The 20,365-nt window shown below is 32.4% G+C and overlaps 1 protein-coding gene across 2 annotated transcripts; it reads left to right on the forward strand.

Annotated features, from left to right (window-relative positions):
* The first annotated feature begins 358 nt into the window (after positions 1–358).
* LOC124357963 (neuropeptides capa receptor-like) lies at positions 359–16,528 on the forward strand. 2 transcript variants are annotated; one of them, XM_046810135.1, is made up of 8 exons: positions 359–525; positions 4,760–5,112; positions 6,604–6,694; positions 7,810–7,984; positions 9,702–9,972; positions 11,247–11,566; positions 12,574–12,757; positions 14,115–16,528. In XM_046810135.1, the coding sequence occupies exons 2-7, from the start codon at positions 4,824–4,826 to the stop codon at positions 12,754–12,756; spliced, it is 1,329 nt and encodes a 442-aa protein (XP_046666091.1). In that variant the 5' UTR covers positions 359–525; positions 4,760–4,823; the 3' UTR covers position 12,757; positions 14,115–16,528. The 2 variants fall into 2 exon arrangements, with proteins under 2 accessions (XP_046666091.1, XP_046666090.1); XM_046810134.1 differs by lacking the exon at positions 359–525 and having other exon boundaries at positions 4,114–5,112.
* The last annotated feature ends 3,837 nt before the right edge of the window (positions 16,529–20,365 follow it).

Consider the following 20,365-nt stretch of genomic DNA (forward strand, 5'->3'; position numbering starts at 1 on the left):
CCTAGAAAAGTGTCCTAAGTTCCATCCCTCAATCAAAAAACTAAACAGACTGTATCCATACTTTTAACTCACACGTATGATCCCCACTATGTTACTATGACATTTTATAATTTTGAACAATAGTACAAAATTACTGAAAAAAATAAAGGAACACTAATAGACTTCTATGCAAATAAAATATTTCTTACTTTACAAATCCATAATTTTATACATTAATAGCCTAACTGAATAGTTTCAAAAATATTTAATTTGACCTTGGAATCTCAGAAACAATGTTGTACCACAGGTAGGTGCATTATAAAGAGGCAATGGCCAGAGAGATTTGCTTACCTTGTTGTTTAGTTGCCAAAATTTTCCCGCTATTTTCGGCACACTTCAGTTGCTCGGCAAGAGTTATGCCGAATTGTGTTGTTTATATTATTGTGTGACAGTGTTGTGACCTGCAATGTCACCATTCAAGCAAGATATCACCACTAATTCTTACTTTACTAACCAAATTAAGGAGTTAACATGTGTTAATACGATGTAAAGCTATGATACTGATGTTTTGCAAGCATATAAAAGTGACTTCTCATATTAATTGTACTTTCAACTTATTAAGAGTGCTTTATTTGATTTAGTAATTTATTTTATATTAAATTTTAATAGGAGTTTCTTAATGTTCTAGGCTTGGCTCAAAACTTATAAATGAATTATTTTTTATATTATATTTCTAAGCAGATACTTATTTTTACATTAATAAACAAAAATAAATATTAAATTTGCTTGTTAAATCATTTTAAAATTGATGTTTATCAACGTAAACCGTTTTTTTTTTTTTTAATTTTCTAAAACACTACTTACTTGTGGTAATATAATCAAAATTATAATTATGTTTAGATTTTTTTTAATGGTATCTTATTTATAAAGAATCCCCAATTTTGCCTAGAGTTTTTCATCAAAAGGAAGTATGGGATTTAACCAGTTCTCACCATTCAATAAAATAAATGTTATTTTATGAAATTCTCCATCCTCTATTTAGGTAGCATCAACAATAAAATTTCTATGCTACTGTAATTCTACAATTGTTGGAAGTGGGAATTACTGTATGGAAGTATCTCCAAGATATTAAAAATAATTAGTAATACTGAACAATAATATAATAATTACTGAATAAGAAATATTTAATTGGGAGTGCCAATGGCCGAGCGGTCTAAGTCGTTGGAATTTGGGTTTGAGTTAGAGATAGCGCAGGTTCAAATCCTGTCTGTGACCGTTGCACTTTTTATCAGTACCATCAACCTCGTACTGTATCGACTCTTCCCCTTATTCTGTTTGATAAGATCCTCGCACAGGACAGTGGCCCATGAGGACGGACAGAATAAGACTTAAAAGGGGATCGGTCTCTCCTTAAAAAAAAAAAAAAAAAAAAAAAAAAAAAAAATACTAATATACTTAAGAAAACAACTTAATAAACATTATTGGATTTTGCATAGGTATGAATTTAGTATTGTTGAATTTTCTAAAGTAGAATAAACACGCTTACTGCTGTACATGGCAGTATTGGAAATTAAAATAATGCTCTGCAAAATGTACAGCTCACTGAGAAAATAAGGATCTCTCATTACAAACAATCTATTCTCAAAATTAAAGCTTCGAGTAAAATACAAACACCCCAATGGGGTGTGAATTATTGTTTGAAATTGTTGAGTGAAGGAGCATCGCATCTAGTATTTGATACATATTCCCTGAAATATTTTAATGCACTTAAAAATAGATTCTACTGAATTAGGAATAGCCTGTTGTTTTTGTTTTACTGCTATTATTAATAAATTAGCAAGGAATTAGATCTTATAGCTTGATCTCTTCTTATACTACTTAAGATTTTCTATCTACTCTTCATAATCTCTGTGCCAAAATGATGGTTTCAATGAATTTTGTTGATATGCAAATTTTTACTTTCATCAGTTTAACGTAATAAAGGTAATCCACTTATATATTTCAAAAAATAATCAAGAAAGTAAATATAATTTTGCTATAGTTAAAAATTAATATGAATGATATAAAAACCTAATTTTCTTCAAAGCAATACTAAGTTTAACCTTATTTATAAATTATAAATAAGGATTAAAAATTATAAGTGTTCATGGATGCTAAGATACTTATGAGGTAATTATGAGGCACTAGATTTTCAATATTGGTTACACTCACTACATCCAATTATTGAATTTATAAGTTGCTGGTTGCTTTAGCACTTTATCATTTTGGAAGTATATTCACTGCAGAACTTCATTTAGTTTTAGGAACAAGTTAAAGTCATTTTGCATTTAGATGAGTTCAAACATGATCATTATTTGTGATACCTTGATGATTCTAACAGATGACATGTTCATTGTATTTTATCCACAAAAATATCTAATGATTCCTAAAGGGCTAAATAATTGTTGTCAATTTTTTTACTGAATGGCACAACTAAAAGAATTCAAACTTAACAAGATTTTTTTCATTGGAGCAGTTTTATGAATGTCCTATTATCTGTAAGTTTAAAATCTTATCAACAAAGGAGGAAAACTCTTCTCCAGATAGGATAAAAAGATAAATTGACTGATAAGCTCACATTCTCTGAGATAAAAGGCAGAGACAATCAATCTGATCTGTTCCTTTTACCAAATATCCAGCATCTCAAAACTCTTCAGTTAATTTCCTCTATTGGCTGTAACTCATAAACAATTTATTAATTCACTTAAGTATCATTTATGCAAATTTGGTGGAACCAAGAAAATTTAGTTTAAGAACAATTCAGATGGTAAGGAATAATATAAAAAATAAACCTTTCAAATTCAAAACAACTTTATTCATATAATTTGTACGGTTACATTTAAAATTATAAAAATAAATAAAAGCATCAGTTATATTTTATTTAAAATATTTTTATTTTCATAAATTCTTCAAATGAATATATAACTTTATTGGTTAAAAATATTTTAAGGTGTTTTTTAACAATACCTACATGATTTTCTATACTGAGTAATTCTTTTGGAATTTTATTTATAAACTTAATTCCTGCGGTGCTTGGTTTCTTATAATGAAATTCCGAGTGTTTATGTACTGCCAATTGGTCTTGATTTCGAGTAAAGTACTCGTGACTTGACCCTAATCGAGGTCATTTGTAAACATTTGATCTGACTATCATTACTGTTTCAAGTATATAAATTCCATAAACAGTTAATATTTCCAATTTAGAAACATAATCTTTCACAGAATCCCGGTCCTTTAAATTTAGTATTATTCTAATTACCTTATTTTGAAGTTGCAGAATACTTTGCAGATTTTTATTACTAGTGGCCCCATACAACGCAACACCTAAGGTTATATGAGAATGTATGTGGGCATAGTAAATGGTTTTTTGAATTTCCATTGAGCAATATTTGGACATGGATTTAAGAGCAAATAATCTGGAAAATATCTTTTATGCAAAGCCAAAATGTGCTCATGTTGTGCTGACTTGGAAGTCAGGTTCCCATCCAAAAGTAATCCTAGAAATTTGGTTTTTGTTTCCTGAGAAATTTTTACATTATCTATTGTTATATTTGGTATGGTTTTATTCCTATTTTGTTTTGTGCAGAAAGAAATTAAATTAGTTTTGTTAAAGTTTAGTAATAAATCTTTACTACAAAAATAATTATTTATATACATGAGCTCCGTTTTAGCTACAGTTTCTATTTCATTCAAGTTTTTACCAGCAACTATTAAATTAGAGTCATCTGCATACAAACACAGCTTGCTCTGATCACTCGTCAAAACATTTGATAAACCCCTTTTTATAATATAAATGTTTGTAAAAGCTGGAGTACGCCAGCATGTTCACGATGCTACATGGGGAATATATTGAGCTTTCTTTAGTGCTTTATTTTATTGTATGACCATATTTATTGTAATTAAAATATTTTGCTTGGTATCGATTTGGTAACCCGGAAATTTTGTTGGTCAACACTCTAGTGTAATAATAATAATATTAAAAAAATGTATTCAAACATTTACATGAAAATATTGCAAAAATACGTATAATATTAAATAATAAGTATAACTCATAGTGTAACAATGGTTTATTTATATACAGCAAACACCATTAATACAATAATAACATCAGTTTAAGGCCGGATCGTATAAATAAATAAGCCTAAGCTAGATACAACTACAAGGTAAGATCAACCATACTAACTAAATAATTGCTATAGTATGCAAAATTAAGTGATTAAATGTAATAAAATACAATGTAAATAATTAAATTAAATACATACGATAAAATGCAAAATACATGCGATATAACACAGTACTAATAATATAGTGCAGTGATTAGTATAAAGAGATTTAAATAAACAATTAAAAAGTAGGAGTTACTAAGTAATGCAAAATATTAAATAATAACGGCCCTCTATGGTCGAACACACTACAAGACAGTAAACAAGCGAAAACCAAGTGAGAGAAATTAGTGAAACTAATATCAGAACTGAATTTGAATTATCTCACAATAGCTATACATTACCCAAAGAAAAATTAACAGAAGCTATCCATTTAATTCCAGCAATAAACACTATCTATAAGTGAGAGTTGAGCCTACTCCATCAGCCCAGCAGGTCTTAGGTCCCTAATCAGCTGATGACTGATACAAGGTCAAGTGGTTGCTTATCTTTAATCAATTAAGCACTTTATTATTACACAGTAGTTGATATATTATCGTTTGGCTCCACCAAATTGATAATGATTGTTCAACGAGCAGTGGAAGAAGGATTTGTCGTTGTGCGTCGTTTGTAAGTGAAGACTGATGGACATGAAGGTGAACTATGAATGAAGTATGGGCTGTGGACGAGGTATGGGGTGTGGACAAGGTGTTATCCCCCAATGCTACCAACATTACCGTGGAAGAATACCTGCTCAACAAGAGAGGCCCCAAGCATCTGTCACTGACCGTGGTCATCCCTGTCACTGTGGTCTATACCACCATCTTCATCTCAGGAGTGATCGGGAACCTTGCCACCTGCCTGGTGATAGTGTCGAACGCCAGCCTCCACACTGCTACCAACTACTATCTCTTCAGCCTCGCCGTCTCTGACATCACGCTACTCCTTCTAGGTAGGCCATCATCTTAAGTTTGGTTGTTCAAAAATACCTGATCAGTCAAAATTAGGCCGCTTTGGTTGCCAATTCTGAAAAATTAACAAACAAGGAAACGTAATCTATCAAACAGATTAAAGATTTCTAATAAACCAATGCTGAATCACAGTATTGTTTTGAGAAGTTCGTTTAGAATGAACCAATAATAAAAATAAAGAAAATCCCAGTATTGTTTCCTGATTTTTCACCATCTTGTTTCTGCCTTGAGAGTCACCATTTACTGTTGGCCTCTGGTTAGTTTTCAGTGGTTGGTCAGTCGGTACAGATCTATTATTACCGTTATTCTTTGGTTCGGTCTCAATGATTAGTGTTTTGTTTTTATTAAGTGAATGTTTCAGAGATAATATAATGTTCATGGAGTTGTCACAACGCAATGGCATGTTTGTTTATTTTAACTCACTTTGTATTTATCCACCTGAGGAAGAGATCAGAGTGCAGATCTAAAAATGTAGGGTTATTGATTTTTGTATGCAGAGAACTATGGCAAATGTCCAGTAAAAAACTGTTTCTTCACATCCTTCCCTATGAAAAACTATTATTTTGCTGTTTTCAAACTAATTAAAATGGTTTGTTATTCTAGTCAATGACAAAAATTAAGAATAATTACTATCTATCTGATCTTAACAGTTAGTTTTGTATGTGATAACTTATCAGCAGGAGTAAAATCTTTGATGCAATAAGTGAATGAAATCTGAGCTTGTATGTGTACTATAATTACACTTTTCTACCGTTAATACAGTGCGTGGTACAGGGGATATACCTAAAAACTGTTGGAAAAGAAGCACACAGAGACTAATACTCCTCTAAAGTTGTTGATTTGTTGACTAGGTTGTCCACTGAACTCAACATTTTAAACTGCAAAGCCTATCCAGTAATAGCATAACTAATTATGTTTTTTTTATCCTGAGGGAAAAAGACTTAGTCCTAAAAAGGACCTTTGCGCCTCCCTTACTTATATTTGTGTTGTCAGAATCTGAGACTTTAACAGAAGCCGATCAGATTTGAGAGCTCCTGTTCTCTGATGTCCTTGGGGCTGAGGAGATATGCTCCCAGGAATCTTTTCCAAATTGTTGATATGGCAGGACAATTTAACCAAGTATGCTGATTCCTCCTCTTCTCTGCAGAGTCTACATTCTTCAGTCTGGCTTAGGCCCACCTTCACAAGATGTTTCCTTAGGGGGCATGTCCTGTCAACAGTCCTAATAGCAGTCTTATATCCTCCTTGCTCTGATCTAGGAGAGCTGCCCATCCTTTTGCATAAGAAGAGATAAACATTTTAGATTGTCTTAATCCTGAGGCTCTGCTCCAGTTAATGTTTCTTATTCTCTTTTCCCAACTAATTTTGTTACTCATGACAAAAGCATCTATCTGGCTTGTTTTATTAATATGTAAACGATTGCTCACTTTACAAGTCCTTATTTATTCTTAAGGATCGCCACAATGTTTCAGGATTGCCAAATGACTTGAGTGTGTTTTGGCAACAATACCCTTGGCAGTTGGGGGAACCGATATGCAAGCTGCGTGCTCTGGTGTCAGAAATGTGAGTCAGTTTAAATAGACATACTTTTTGTGTACACTTAAGATCTTAGGTAAGAAGTTAACCATTCTTGGATATAAAGTGGCATTTAACACTTTCATTTCATTTCTTTTCAAACAGATTTTATTTCACAGTATTAACAAAATTTACAAGAGATTAATACAAAACAAAAACATCAAACAACATAAAAACATAAATCATGAAATACTTACAAACTTAAAAATAAATAAATAATAATATAATCTTCAAACAAACTAAATGTAAACTTAACAATAAAAAAGAACTTATGACACAAACAAAACAAAAGTCAATAATTGTGAAATAAATTGGAAGATCCAATTCAATTCAATAATATCTTTATTCACACATTCATCAAGAATGGTTACAGAGTCAACACATGCAGTAAAAGTTGATGTCATCAAGAAGTAGGTAAACTAGTTTAAAACTATTATAAATGCAAAGAGAAAATATCTTTAAAATTTGATATCAACTAACATTTCTGTAAAATAAAATATATATGAGGAGAAAATATATGAATGCATATACATACACATACATGTCTTAAATAATAGCATTAACAGAATTAAAAAACTCATTCAAACTATAAATTGTAGAGTTTATCATCAGGCTGTGCAGTCTTTTCTTCAGAGTTTTAGAGTCACATGTTTTGAAGTTTTCTGGAAGCATGTTAAAGAGTCTTGCACCGCTATAGGAAGGCTTCTTGGTGTAAAGGGTTGTTCTATGCGCTGGAAGGGATATATCATTTGCCCGTCTTGTTGTGTAGCTGTTGACGTCACCAACCCTTGGTAATCTTTCTCTTGAGGCGTGGGTGATCCAATAGCCAAAAGCCCCATGAAGGATGCACATAAGATAAAACTAACATAGTAAAAGAAACTCGAAAAAGGAGTGAACCTCTACATAAATAGTACGGTATATTAAAAGAAATCCATACAAAATTTATAAAACAAGTCATGGATTAACAATAAAAAAGATTAATTGGAATTAACTAAAAAGGTAATAAAAAACAAACTAAAATATGCACATTATTCATTATTTCATTCAAAAATTCTCAAAAAAGTATCCGCAATCATCCAATGAAAATAAAAACATTTGTCCAGGACATCTTACACCTCTGTGATGACTATTGTTGCGTTCTCCATGGAGAGGTATCTTGCCATCTGCCACCCACTGTTGTCATACACGATGTCCGGACTGAGCCGCGCTGTCCGCATCATCACAGTCCTCTGGTCACTCTCCTTCTTCAGCGCTCTCCCTTTCGCCATCTTGACCAAGGTGAGAATGAGTCAGGAGGAAATTATGGGTGAAGAGGAAACTTAGTTTACTTGCTACTGTGTTGAGTAATAATATATGATAACTACCACACAATGAATTAAAGAAAACTTAAGTACTAAGCAGGGATGTAGCCAGTAAGGAGTTTGGATCCCCCCCAAATTTTCAATTAATCTTTACCAAACGACTATTAGTATTCAAATAATTCAGTATTACTGACATGTACTGCTGAGAGATTGTTCTCAATATTGAAACAGGTCAAGAACTTTTTAAGGAACAAAATGGGAAATGAGTGGTTGACTGCACTTGCCTTACTTTCTGTCCACTACAGGACTTTCTGATCCCCCAAAAACATTTTCCTGGCCACGTTCTTGGTACTAAATACACAAAAATTAATAGCTCCAAGAAAATATTTACAAAATGTTCATAAATTGAATTCCTTCCATTATAACTTGCTCAATGTAGATAGGTTCAATGATAAAACTCAAAATACTTTTTGAATTATGGCATTTTACTCTTCGAGAACCTATGGATGACACATCATCCAACCGTTTTCTGTGGAAAAACACCACTGGACACTATATCATCTATTTTTGTATTTTTCACTGTCTTGAAAATTTTATTTGAGTGTCTTTTGTATCATTTAAGTTTTTCTGATCATTTATTTTTTTCTTCCATGAAATAGAAACCAACAAGCACAATCATCATGGTTACATTGTAACACTGCGTTTGATAAAAAAAATCCAAAATAACTTATTTATCTATAGTTTTTTAAACATTTTGATACAATTCAAATATAGTTTGGTATATTATTGTTCTTTAAGTGTACTTTAAAAGTATATATTCATCGTCTCACAAAGTTTATGTTTGTTTTCATAATATAAAAAAACAAACTTAGAAATTAAACAGAGAAAAACTGTTTTGTATATTTAATCCCTAATGAGAAAAACAATATTGGGCTATTTAAAATCAAATGTCAAAAGACAATTTAATTAGAAACATTTTAGTAATAGAATTATAAATATATACCTTTTATAACTCAAGTTATGAATTTTTGTAGATCTCTGCAAATTGCACGTTTTTACTTTTTCACTTATACCAAATGCAACAAAAATTCTAGTACACCTTATCTTATCAACCAAGGAAGGAAGTAGTCTCAATCTTTCCACACTTTCCCATCTTTGGAAAAACCTATTCACTCCGGAAGCCACACAGAATACCTTTTAGGTTCAAGTCTGATAAAGGTTTCCTCTGCTTCTTGACTAAAAAAGCACAAGTTGGAGCAAAACATTTTCATTGTACCATCCAAAATTGTGTTATTGTGGTAGAGCATTAAAGAAGTAAAAGACAGAAGATTAAAATGTAATATCTAAAATTTACATTCCAACCAGTGGTTTGGTCTGAGTGGTAGGTAAAATGTTCTGTAGTCAAACGTTGCCTTTTATCTGTGTTCTTTGATACTGCTAGGAATCATATTACATTATTTATTTATTATTTATTGTGACGCCATTGTATTTCTTAATGAAATTACACATAAAGATGTTTGTCTATTGTCTATTAGTCTTGAGTCTTACACACCTCAAATCCAATTCACAGGGAATTTGAACTGCATACATTACTCACATTACTAACTGCTAGTAGATCTGTACTACAGAATTTTATATTTTTATAGTGGAACTTATTAATTCCAGGTCACTTCATTCAAAGAGCTTGTTCACAGGTTGACTACATAACGTATCCTCCAGGCTCGGACGAGATACTGGAAGAATCAGCATTTTGTGCCCTCCTGGAGGAGAATATTCCACACAACCTACCCATCTACGAGATCAGTTTCTTCATCTTCTTCGTCTTGCCTCTGTGCATCCTGCTTGTCCTGTACACCAAGATCGGTCTCCGCATCCGCTCCAAGTCCCTCGACAAGAACATTGACGGCAAGGTCCATGGGGAGACCAAGAAGTTCCAGTCCCGAAAGTCAATCATAAGGATGCTCGGTATATAGTTCAACTCGATTCTTTGAGATAAGAACATTTGTTTCTAACATGCTAATATACTACCCAGGAGGGATCACTTCTGGCTGGTTTATACCTTCCAGTTGAACCTACCTATGGGCACAGCAAATACCGATGTAACACTTAAATCTGGGCAACCTTATGGATGTTCAGGAGCGGCACATCATTAACCGCAAATGTCGAGATTCTTGGGTGCAAAGGTAATTCGATAGGTGTAGTCTACTGCTGGAGATGACTGTTGGGGTTGGTGGGGTTCGTTCCCTAACCTCAGAGGTTCTTGCTAGCCTCAACAAGGGTGTGCCAACCCCCTGCCTGCTTTGAATGGAGAGCAGGTTCAGAGCTGGCCTCCCCTTCTTTCAGAGGGACATGACTTTGAGATTAGTGCTCTAATTTTTCCTCATGGATCTCGATAGGAGGCGGCTCCTACCGCCTAACCTTAACCATCTAGTCACTCCGAAAGCAGTGTTAAGGTTCTTATAGGACGAAGTGCAATTCATAAGCTTCTTGTCCTAAGAGAACAAAAATCATGCTAATATAAAAAGTTATACTATCTGGAATAGCTCAATTGTGAATGGATTTTGTTTGACATGATAATGGTTTCCTGTTGATTCTGTCAGGGGTACGGTTCAACAGTCATTGAAAGAAACTGACAACTCTATCAAGACTCTATGCATTTTTGATGCTACAAATCATGACATTTGAGATATTTGAAGAAAATGTACAGCTATATCGCAATTGGATGTTTCTAATTTACACTTTTTTTGACACAAACAGGAAAAATACTATCAATAACAATCAGAAGCCACAATGTATACATAGTTTTAATCTCAGAACAGTTTTGAGTCTAATATTTTTATAAACTCTATCAACCGTAATTCTTTTAAGACTTATCCTCTTCATATAATTGTTATTTTTATATGAACATTTTCTGTGAAGATAATACATAAATATGTCTGAGCTTTTTACTGGAAAGTCATTAGCCATCTCCACCACAACATTAGGGATCAAATATTAAATAGACACTATTGTAGGCCATACATTGAAGCCCATATTTCTGTTTTATAAGTTGAACCAAATAAAATGTCATTAAAAACCCTTCTTAGACCATCTTTAAAAATTTATTTAAAACGATGTGTGGATGTCTTGCTAATGACTATTTTAAGTTATCATCCAAATATTCTATTTATAATGAGTATTTTTAAATGTTGTAATGAAAATAGTAGAAATAAAACTTATGCTATTGTTCACATTTGCAGCGGCAGTGGTAGTAACGTTCTTTCTCTGCTGGGCACCGTACCACGCTCAGCGCCTCCACTATCTCTATGGTCTCGATAGTCCTTACTACTACGAGATCAATGAGTACTTGTACTACGTAGCTGGTTGTTTCTACTATCTGTCATCCACTGCCAACCCTATCCTGTACAACCTAATGTCAGTAAAGTACCGGGCAGGGTTCCAACGCACCTTCTGTGGCCGAGGACACCGCCTCCACTCTTCGTCTAGTGGTGGAGAGACTCGGTGTGCCGGCAGCCTCACCACCCGACCGCCAGACCCAGACACGGGCTGGGGTGATCAGGTACTGACTCTTCTATCTTCTTACTTTGAAATTAGGCTACCAACATTGTTATAACTTGCTGGACTTTACAAAACATTAACTATCGTAAAATTTTTGTACAGTTTACTGTTGACAACTGATAATTTTAGGGAAAACTGTGAACTGCTATCTGCTTTCCTAACGGATACAAAATCTACAATATACAATTTACAGTACAATAAGGTATCAAATAAGAAAGCATATTATGGCAAAAGCGACAGATACAACAGTGTGTTAAAACTATTATCTTATCTTGATCAAAATAATGGTGGCAAATTTTTGTAACAATTTTCTGTCTTCGATTACTCTAAGTCCTGATTTGGACTAAGTCCACTGCTGATAGAAATATTTATTCATGTCTATTCAGCTTTGTTTTATTAATCAAACTGTACCTATACAGGGTGTAAATTAAGACCTGATACGCCTTGATATGTTCACAATAGATTGAGATATCAATGTACAACCTTCACCATACTTATTTAATTAAGTTTTTTTTGGATTTTTTGAAGGTAAAAAAATCTCACATTCATGTCAATGTGTTTCTACTGAATATACTTTTAAAATGATATGTCACAAGATAGGAGTTGCGATTAAAAAATTTAAATTTATCCCCTTCTACCTCCCTTTGAAAAGGAAGGTAACATTTTTTTAAAGCTTCAAAAAATCCAAATAAGTAATTTAATTAATAATTATGGTGAAGGTTGTACATTGCTATCTCAATCCGTTTGGAATATATCCAGGTATACAAGGACTTAATTTACACCCTTAGATGTAAATTAAGGGGGGGGGGGTTGTTTGCCCATAACTTTTGCTAGGATTGTTGTAGAGATGTTTTTTTTTTTCATATCATTGTGTTTCTTTTGAATTTACCTTTCAAATGACATGTCACAAGATAGGGGTTGCAATTTGAAAATTTAAAGTGAACCCCTTCATAAAGGGGAGGATTATTTTATATTTTTCTGCAACAGTTGTTGATGGAACTGTTGTAGGCACTGATGAAGAGGAACGTGGTGGTGAGGATATCAGATGAGAACCGAGCAACAACTACAGTGAAGACGGAATCGACCCACTGGCCCTGGACTAGGCTAAGGGTGACCATGGACCGGCCACATCCTAGTCCCAGCACAAGATCTGAACCTACCATCTGTGTGGAGATGGAGACTTGTCTGTGACGTAAGTTTTGCTTGAAGAATTTGTCATTGTGGTTTCTTTGTAAAATATGATTTGGTTTTACATAAACTCACTAACCTATCTCCAATTATCTATAACCTACTGTCATAGGCTGCCACTGATATTTACAGTCATGGTGCCTGAAGAGATAAAGATAATGGAGCAGTGGCGTAACTAAGGGGGAACAAGGGGGGTAGAACCTCCCCCTCAAGAGCTCAAAAAATTAAATAATATTCATATAACTGGAATACAAATTATTGGAAATGCAGCAGTTAAATGTTTTACTTTGAATTATGTCTAACTATCTATTCAAATTTATTCCATATCCACTGATACAGTGTGCTCTTTAATCACATTTATGCTCCCCCAAGTCCTAGTACTAGCTACGCCACTGTTAATAACTTAATTATTGTGTATAGATTAAGTACCTTGTCTTAATATAGATGTAACGAAATCAGATGAATCACATTTACTATATTTATTTTTAGAAATATATTTTGTTTCCTTTGTAATATCCTCTGAAAAATACCTGACATTTTTCACATTTAATTTCATACTGTACCTGATTTTATGGTATCCATGACAAAAATATGTTATAAGTTATTTATTTTCTCTTATTTGATCAAAGAAAAGTTACAATTATCCAATAATTTTATTTTTGTCACACAAGGCCTTTCGACATCAAAGATGCCATCGTCTTATACTTTGCACAACGAATAAGATAAATAATCTAATTGGAAATCCAAAAGATAAAATTTTAGATGAAAATAAAAATGGATTGTACAATATTAACTGTGAAAATTGTGATAAGATTTACACTGGCCAGACAAAAAGGACCATTAAAACATCATTTACAGAACACGAAAGATATATAAATATGGACAAACTCAAAAATCAGCTATTGCCAAACATGCATTAGAAACAAATCACACCTTTAAAAAATTCACATTATAAAACAAGTCCATAAACATGAAGAATTTGACGCTTATGAAACAGTATATATGAAAAAACAGAAAGATAAAATACTAAACAATGATTTTGGACCGCTTGAAAATTCACCCTTCTTTTTTAAAAAAATGACATCTTTGATGTCGAAAGGTCTTGTGTGACAAAAATAAAATTATTGGATATTTGTGACTTTTCTTTTATCCAAAAATAGAAAATAGTGTTTTCCAATAAGAAGAGCTCCTCCTTCAATACAAGTTATTTGTTTAAGTAAAAATGTAATTGTGATTGTGACTTATTGTGTGTAACTTTAAGTTAATTGTGTTACATTTAGGTGAGTTTTTCTGGTCTCTTGTAAGTAGCCAATTCATGACCTTTTTTATCTAAAGACTTCTTGAAATCTGCTTTTTTGTAGATTTTGGAATCACAATCTGATAACCATCCAATTTCACTTGGATGCAGCTTTCTTGGCGAGGACAGAAGAGGGTCAAGAAAAGTCAACAAAGACCAATAATTAGAGACCGGATACAACCAACATTACTGTGATAGGAAGATGTTACTATAGTTGCACTCTTCAACATACATCATAATCCGCTTATAATATTGTGTGCATACAAATTTACAAAAGAGTTTATTTGGAAATATGTGTTAAAATCATATTTTATCACACAAAATACTCAAAACCGAACCTTCTTAGTGAAAGCATTAATTTGATGGAACCCTGTGATATTTTTCAAAGTGGATTAGAGATATCAAGTAGATATTATTTCAGTATCCATGGTTGAGAGATTCAAAAGTTAAATGAAATTTTGACTGGTTCTATTTTATTTTTTCTCATTTGAATAAAATGAGCTATAGCTTACATATAGGTCTCAGAAACATAAACAACTTCCTTAAGTGTTTAAAATCACTTTCTGTCTAAGATATTTCAAGTACCATAGTTTGACTTTTTGTCCTGATGAAAAGTAATTTACATATGACTGAAAAGTCACTGTGGTCAAAAAGTCAGTTCCTGACGATTAAATTCACTTTTGGTCTAACTTATGGTTCCACAGTTGAGTTTTTGTTGTTGCACTGATCAAGAAAATAAACACATTTTTGGGTTTTGAATCCAACTTACATTAAAAGTGTCTGTTTCCGGTCTTCGGTGTTTATGGTGTTATAAATGATTTTTGACTCCGATCAAGAAATTACATCCATACATAAGTTTCAACAGACCATTTTGGTCAAAAATCATCTAGTTTCGTCACTTGTGTTCTTCCAGTATAAGGGAAAGATTGTGCCATCTCTTTCTTTTTCCTTAAGAGACCAAAACCTTCTTCTGACTTCAGCGGAAGAGTTAGCCGAATTAGTCCAGCCATTCTCAAGATTAGCGCTTGGTAACACATTTAGCAATTAATTTTTATTTATAAGATTAATTCATTACCCAACAGGGATCACTTCTGGCTGGTGTTGCTCATATAGAAATAGAGCTTCATGCAAAATTTCAAATCTGTAGGTAATTTTGTTTTCAAGACATTGTGCGGACAGACAGACAGAAACGAAATTTTTCCAGACTCTCAAGTGATAGGCTTTGCCAAAAGTTCAGCAAATTGTACAAAAAGCACATAATTTCATAATAAAACAATAACCCATTAATTTTTCATAATTTAAAATGATTTACTGTCTAGTATCAAAAGGACATTTTACTATGTTTAAAGATCATTAGAGAAGATAGATGATTTTAAACGATAACAGGACTATGTCCATTTACCTTATGTGTTACAAGATCGGAAACATGACATTCCAACAACAGAAAGGCTATACAGTATACGCTTTCTTCTTTATGTTTGAAATCATAAAACGTTAAATTAAGCATGCAAAAAATAAAGAATTCAAACACAATGATGAACACACAAAAATTAAAGCTGCTAAAAGAAACATTGACAATCAAAACAATAAACATAATAATACCTGCATCCAGCTCTAAATCAAGGAGAAACTCTTTTGCATGGTTTATTAACCTTATGTTTTAAGATATAGCACTTGAAGAAGACCTCTGATATCAATTACTAAAAGGTCATGTTCCTGTTTTTATAACACATTATTAAGGACATTACTAATATTTCAACCGATTACTTAACTTAGTAAATCACCATTCTGCAGAATTCGGTCACTTAATTTTGTTGTTTGGATTATTGTATAGATTTATGTCTTGAATATACTGTCTGTATTGTATTTTCTGTAAAAATATAAAATAATTAATCACTTTCACCAATTTTGAATTGAATGCAAATACAATACAGGCTGAATAAAAAGGCAGGAGCTATTTTTTTCTAAAGTTTATGTAAGGAGATATCCTTTGAATAGTGGTGTAATTTAGAAAGGAAGTTTCGTTTGATGATTTAAAAATTAAAAAAAAAAAATAATTGTGTCCCCCAAAAATGCATGATTTTGGTGGGCAACTAAAAAAGTTTTAAATGAGGGGTTTACATTTGAAATGTTCGAGTTGTCCCCAAAAACACATTTTCAAAATCATCTATTGAAACTTCCTTTTCACACTACCCAAAGGATATCTCCTTACATAAATTTTTGTCTAAATATTGGGGGCGAGATCCTGACTTTTTAATTACCCTGTATACAAGATTTATAACATCCTATTACAAAAAAATATGATGAAATATCATTTATATTTGGAGTGTCAAGTGAAGATAAAAAAAGTTATTTACTTTTTTAACTGATCAAACTGATATAGTCAGCATTTTGATTGAACTAATACTGTTATTTTATATTTAAATATAATTTGCAATTTTTTTATTTAAAATAAATATTTGTTAGTATTTTATCAAATTGTGAGTTTTATTTCAAAACAACAACCCCTATCATACAAACGTCTAGTGTCACAAACTTTCTGTACTGGTTTTCCTAAACAGACACTGGGCCTGCCTTACAATCTAAACCAGTGGTGTAACTAGAGGGGGAGTGAGAGGGATAGAAACCCCCCCCCAAGTGCGATAAAAACTAATATACATATAACAGCAATCCAGCTTGTTTGAAATACATCAGGTAAATATTTTCACCTAACTTGAATTAGGCCTGTTAAATTTATTAAAATTTAGATTTATTACATGTCAGATGTAATGCGCTTTTCAGTCGGATGCATCCCCCCAAAATCAAGTCTTAGTTACGGCACTGATCTGAGAACTGCCAATGTACTTAATCCAAAGGTGATTGTATAAGGTGTATCTGGAAAGTAACAATTCAATATTTAGTTCATGCTAGAGACAAGTTATGACCTCAAAATTGACTGCTCTGCCGCTGGAGAGAGAGGATCAGTCGGCAAGGACGCTAGCTAGCAAGGGGTCTAAGGGGTCCAGACCCCCAAAAATTTACAATTTTTTCAATCATTTTTATTAAAAGATTATTATTATTGAAATAATTCAGTATTATTGACATGTACTGTTGAAAGATCGTTCTCAATATTGAAATGGGTCAAGAACTTTTTAAGGAACAAAATGGGAAATGAGTGGTTGACTGTGCTTACCTTACTTTCTGTCCACTACTGGAAAATATCAGTTTCTCCAGAGCAAGTACTAGATACAATGGCTGAGAAGTCAAGGAGAATTTTACGTTTGTAAAAACTTTTACACATTATCAATTCTCAATGTGGATTTGTATACTATGCACTCAGTTTTGCAGACAATAAAAGCACTCTTTTTTGCAATTACATTACTGCATCAGTCTAATTAATTTTAATTATTAATCCTACGCAGCTTACTAAAGCAGTGCCTCCACAATTACGAATATATCAATTGTCAATAAAACCTATTCAGAGATGTAAAAACTTTGTGCAATAATCACTATTTTGCTTCTAAAATTTAAAAGTTTCAAAAATTTTAATGTTTCTTGGGGAGGCACCCCCAACTTTGTCTTGCCCCCCCCCCAAAAAAAAACTTTTTCCTGGCTACGTCCTTGGGAGTAAGGATGCATTGTCTCCCTGGACTGAATTTTCATTAGAGTCGTTGCTGTAAAAATAAAAATCAACGTGAAAGTTTTACAGCATTGATAGTCAGCTGTACTAGTGGCCATCTTGATTTTAGTTCCACAAGAACAATGTTAACCTTCAATACATTTATGACCTTTACTGTTTTTCCTAAAAATATGGGAGGCGTCTCGTTTTAAAGGTAATATTTATACGCATCCGAAAGCTTCATAGTTTGTTCAATATTTCAATATAGATTATTCAGAAAAAACTCAATCTTTTTTCTACATCATCATTTAGATACCCAAAAAGTACACACTCTACAAGAAAAACCTTTGGGTGCCTATTAATCAAATCTTTGAAATGAGAAATCTCTCATAGTTCTATAATGATTTTAAATTGTGTTCTTTAAAACATAAAAATTAAAGTAAACGTCTAGAAAATTTTTGAAAATTGTTGGCTGTACGGAAAATATGTATTGAATGAATGACACGAACAGGGTATGAAAAAAACACTATGCATTTCACATATACAATCTTTAATAAAAGCCAGTTGTAGTGAAATGAGCTTGAATTTTACCCGATCAGAACAGTGTTAAATTTAAACATTTTTTTTACATCCTTATTTTTTATCATAAAATTATCGTTTCATATTTTTACCCTTTCATAGGCTACCCTTCCATTTCGACCTCTACCTAAAATTCCTCTATCAATTTCAAGAAAAACTAGGTTACATGTTTATACAATGCAAATTATCTTTCTGCTTTTGGACTATTGTGTGGTAACTTTTATGCTGCACTTTAATTATTTCATAGTGTAGCAACTTAGACTGTGGTTGGGATCAAGTTGATAATCTATTGCAAGAAAAAATATTATCCATTACCCTGTTGTAAGGATAATTGATTATTGCAATGTATTTGAACATGAATTGGAATTAACATGTTTGATTCAAACCAGCATACTTTCAGAACAGGAATATCAGCAAAATCGAAATTCTATGTTAACTTTGAAGATGAGCTTTTGGAATGTGCATATCCCTATAGACTACTGGTTACCTAGCCTACATAGAATTTATGGTAACCAACATTTACTCCTGTGGACTTTTAAACATGTAATTTCCCTCCAGACTAATGCATTTACCGCTGTGCAAGAACGTAACCAGAATAAAATTTTGAGGAGGGAGTCAAGACAACTGATATTTTCCCATAGTGAACAAAAAATAAGGTCATAATTTGTTCCGTTCTTGAGCCGTTCCTATGTTGATAACAATCTTTCAGCAGTAACTTACATGTCAGAAGTACTGAATTATTTAAATAATAATAATTGTTCACTAAAAAATATTTGAAAATTTGGGGGAGGTTCCAGACCCCTTGCTGGCTACGTCCTTGCCGCTGTGGAATGAGGGTTTAATTTTTTTAACATATAAATTGCAATATTCTTAAATATTGATTGATGACCATGTCATAGTCATAAAGAAAAATACTACATTTTTATGAAAAAAAATCTGTAACACCAACATTTAAAAAATGACTTCATAATCGAAATTTTATTTTTACATAAAATGGGTTAAACCGTTGTTATTTTTTAAACTGTACTGGTTAATAGATTGGATTAAAAGACAAAACTGTCAAATAAGTAAATAAGTCAATTGCTTTAGATTTATTTCGCGTGATAATAAAATGTTTGAGGCGTATTACAACCTTCCAAGAAGATTATCAAGGATACAACTAAACGGTACCAACAGTAGTGTCGTTCCAATAAAGCGCCAAATGAAACGTGGCTTCTTGCCACTGCACCACATACATGTTGCCAACCCCACAGAAAATAATTCCCTAGCTTCACAAAGAACAAACCTGTAAAACCTGGTTTAACCTGTAAAAACTGTGCTTGAATACTTCAAGCAGTTAATTTAATATCTGGGTAAATGTTTAAAAACGTTTTACCTTCGGGCATGATCTCCACATAAAGACTGTATGGAAAAACGTTCTTAGAAGAAAACAACATGCCCATGGGTTCCATAATCTAGGAAGAGATAATACGCAAAAAAGTCAATCCACAGGAAAAAATTATTACTAGGCCTACTACTAATACGGGCATAGTCGTCAAAGTGTTATGAACTGTTAATTTATGGATGAGGCAGTACCTTGAAACAGTTGGCAAAGTCTTAGATATGTAGCATACTGTGAGCAAGAACTAATTTATCAGGATTTTGGTTCTTGCATTAACGTCTTAATTTACACTTTACATAGAGTTTCAGATGTTATAGCTTTTTACTGAACAAGGCAGTGTTTGTACTGTAAACGAAAAATTAGTTTTCTGAAGACACAGCCATGGCAATCTTGTATTTAAGGGAGGATATAGAAGTGAAGAAAGTACATTTAGGTTTTTTTTAGATAAAAATGCAGTTCTATTTTAGTGTTCATGTTCTATTATACATGTCAAGAATATAAAAAAGCTCGTACACAATTATAAAATTTACTTAAATAATGCAATTGCTTCATACAAGTTGTGGCACTTGTTATACATTTATCAAAATATCATTTCGAAAGATGAGGGTAATATTTTTAGAAATTAAGTTAGAATAGTATTTTGTTTTTCAGCTATATTAAAGAAATCTGTTTTTTAAATGTAAACTATTCTATACAAAATCTTTAGAAATGTGTAATATTAATTGTAAAATTAATTTACGATTAATTAATTCTATCT

The sequence above is a fragment of the Homalodisca vitripennis genome, chromosome 3 (genome assembly GCF_021130785.1).
Source record: "Homalodisca vitripennis isolate AUS2020 chromosome 3, UT_GWSS_2.1, whole genome shotgun sequence".
In the NCBI taxonomy this organism is placed as follows: domain Eukaryota; kingdom Metazoa; phylum Arthropoda; class Insecta; order Hemiptera; family Cicadellidae; genus Homalodisca; species Homalodisca vitripennis.

What these genes read in the sequence shown, in the direction of transcription:
- LOC124357963 (XM_046810135.1), top strand. Translation starts at nt 4,824, where the DNA reads ATGAATGAAGTATGGGCTGTGGACGAGGTATGGGGTGTGGACAAGGTG. An exon ending in CGTGCTCTGGTGTCAGAAAT is followed by an intron (nt 6,695 to 7,809) that starts GTGAGTCAGTTT and finishes ACATTTGTCCAG; the next exon opens with GACATCTTACACCTCTGTGA. An exon ending in GTCAATCATAAGGATGCTCG is followed by an intron (nt 9,973 to 11,246) that starts GTATATAGTTCA and finishes TCACATTTGCAG; the next exon opens with CGGCAGTGGTAGTAACGTTC.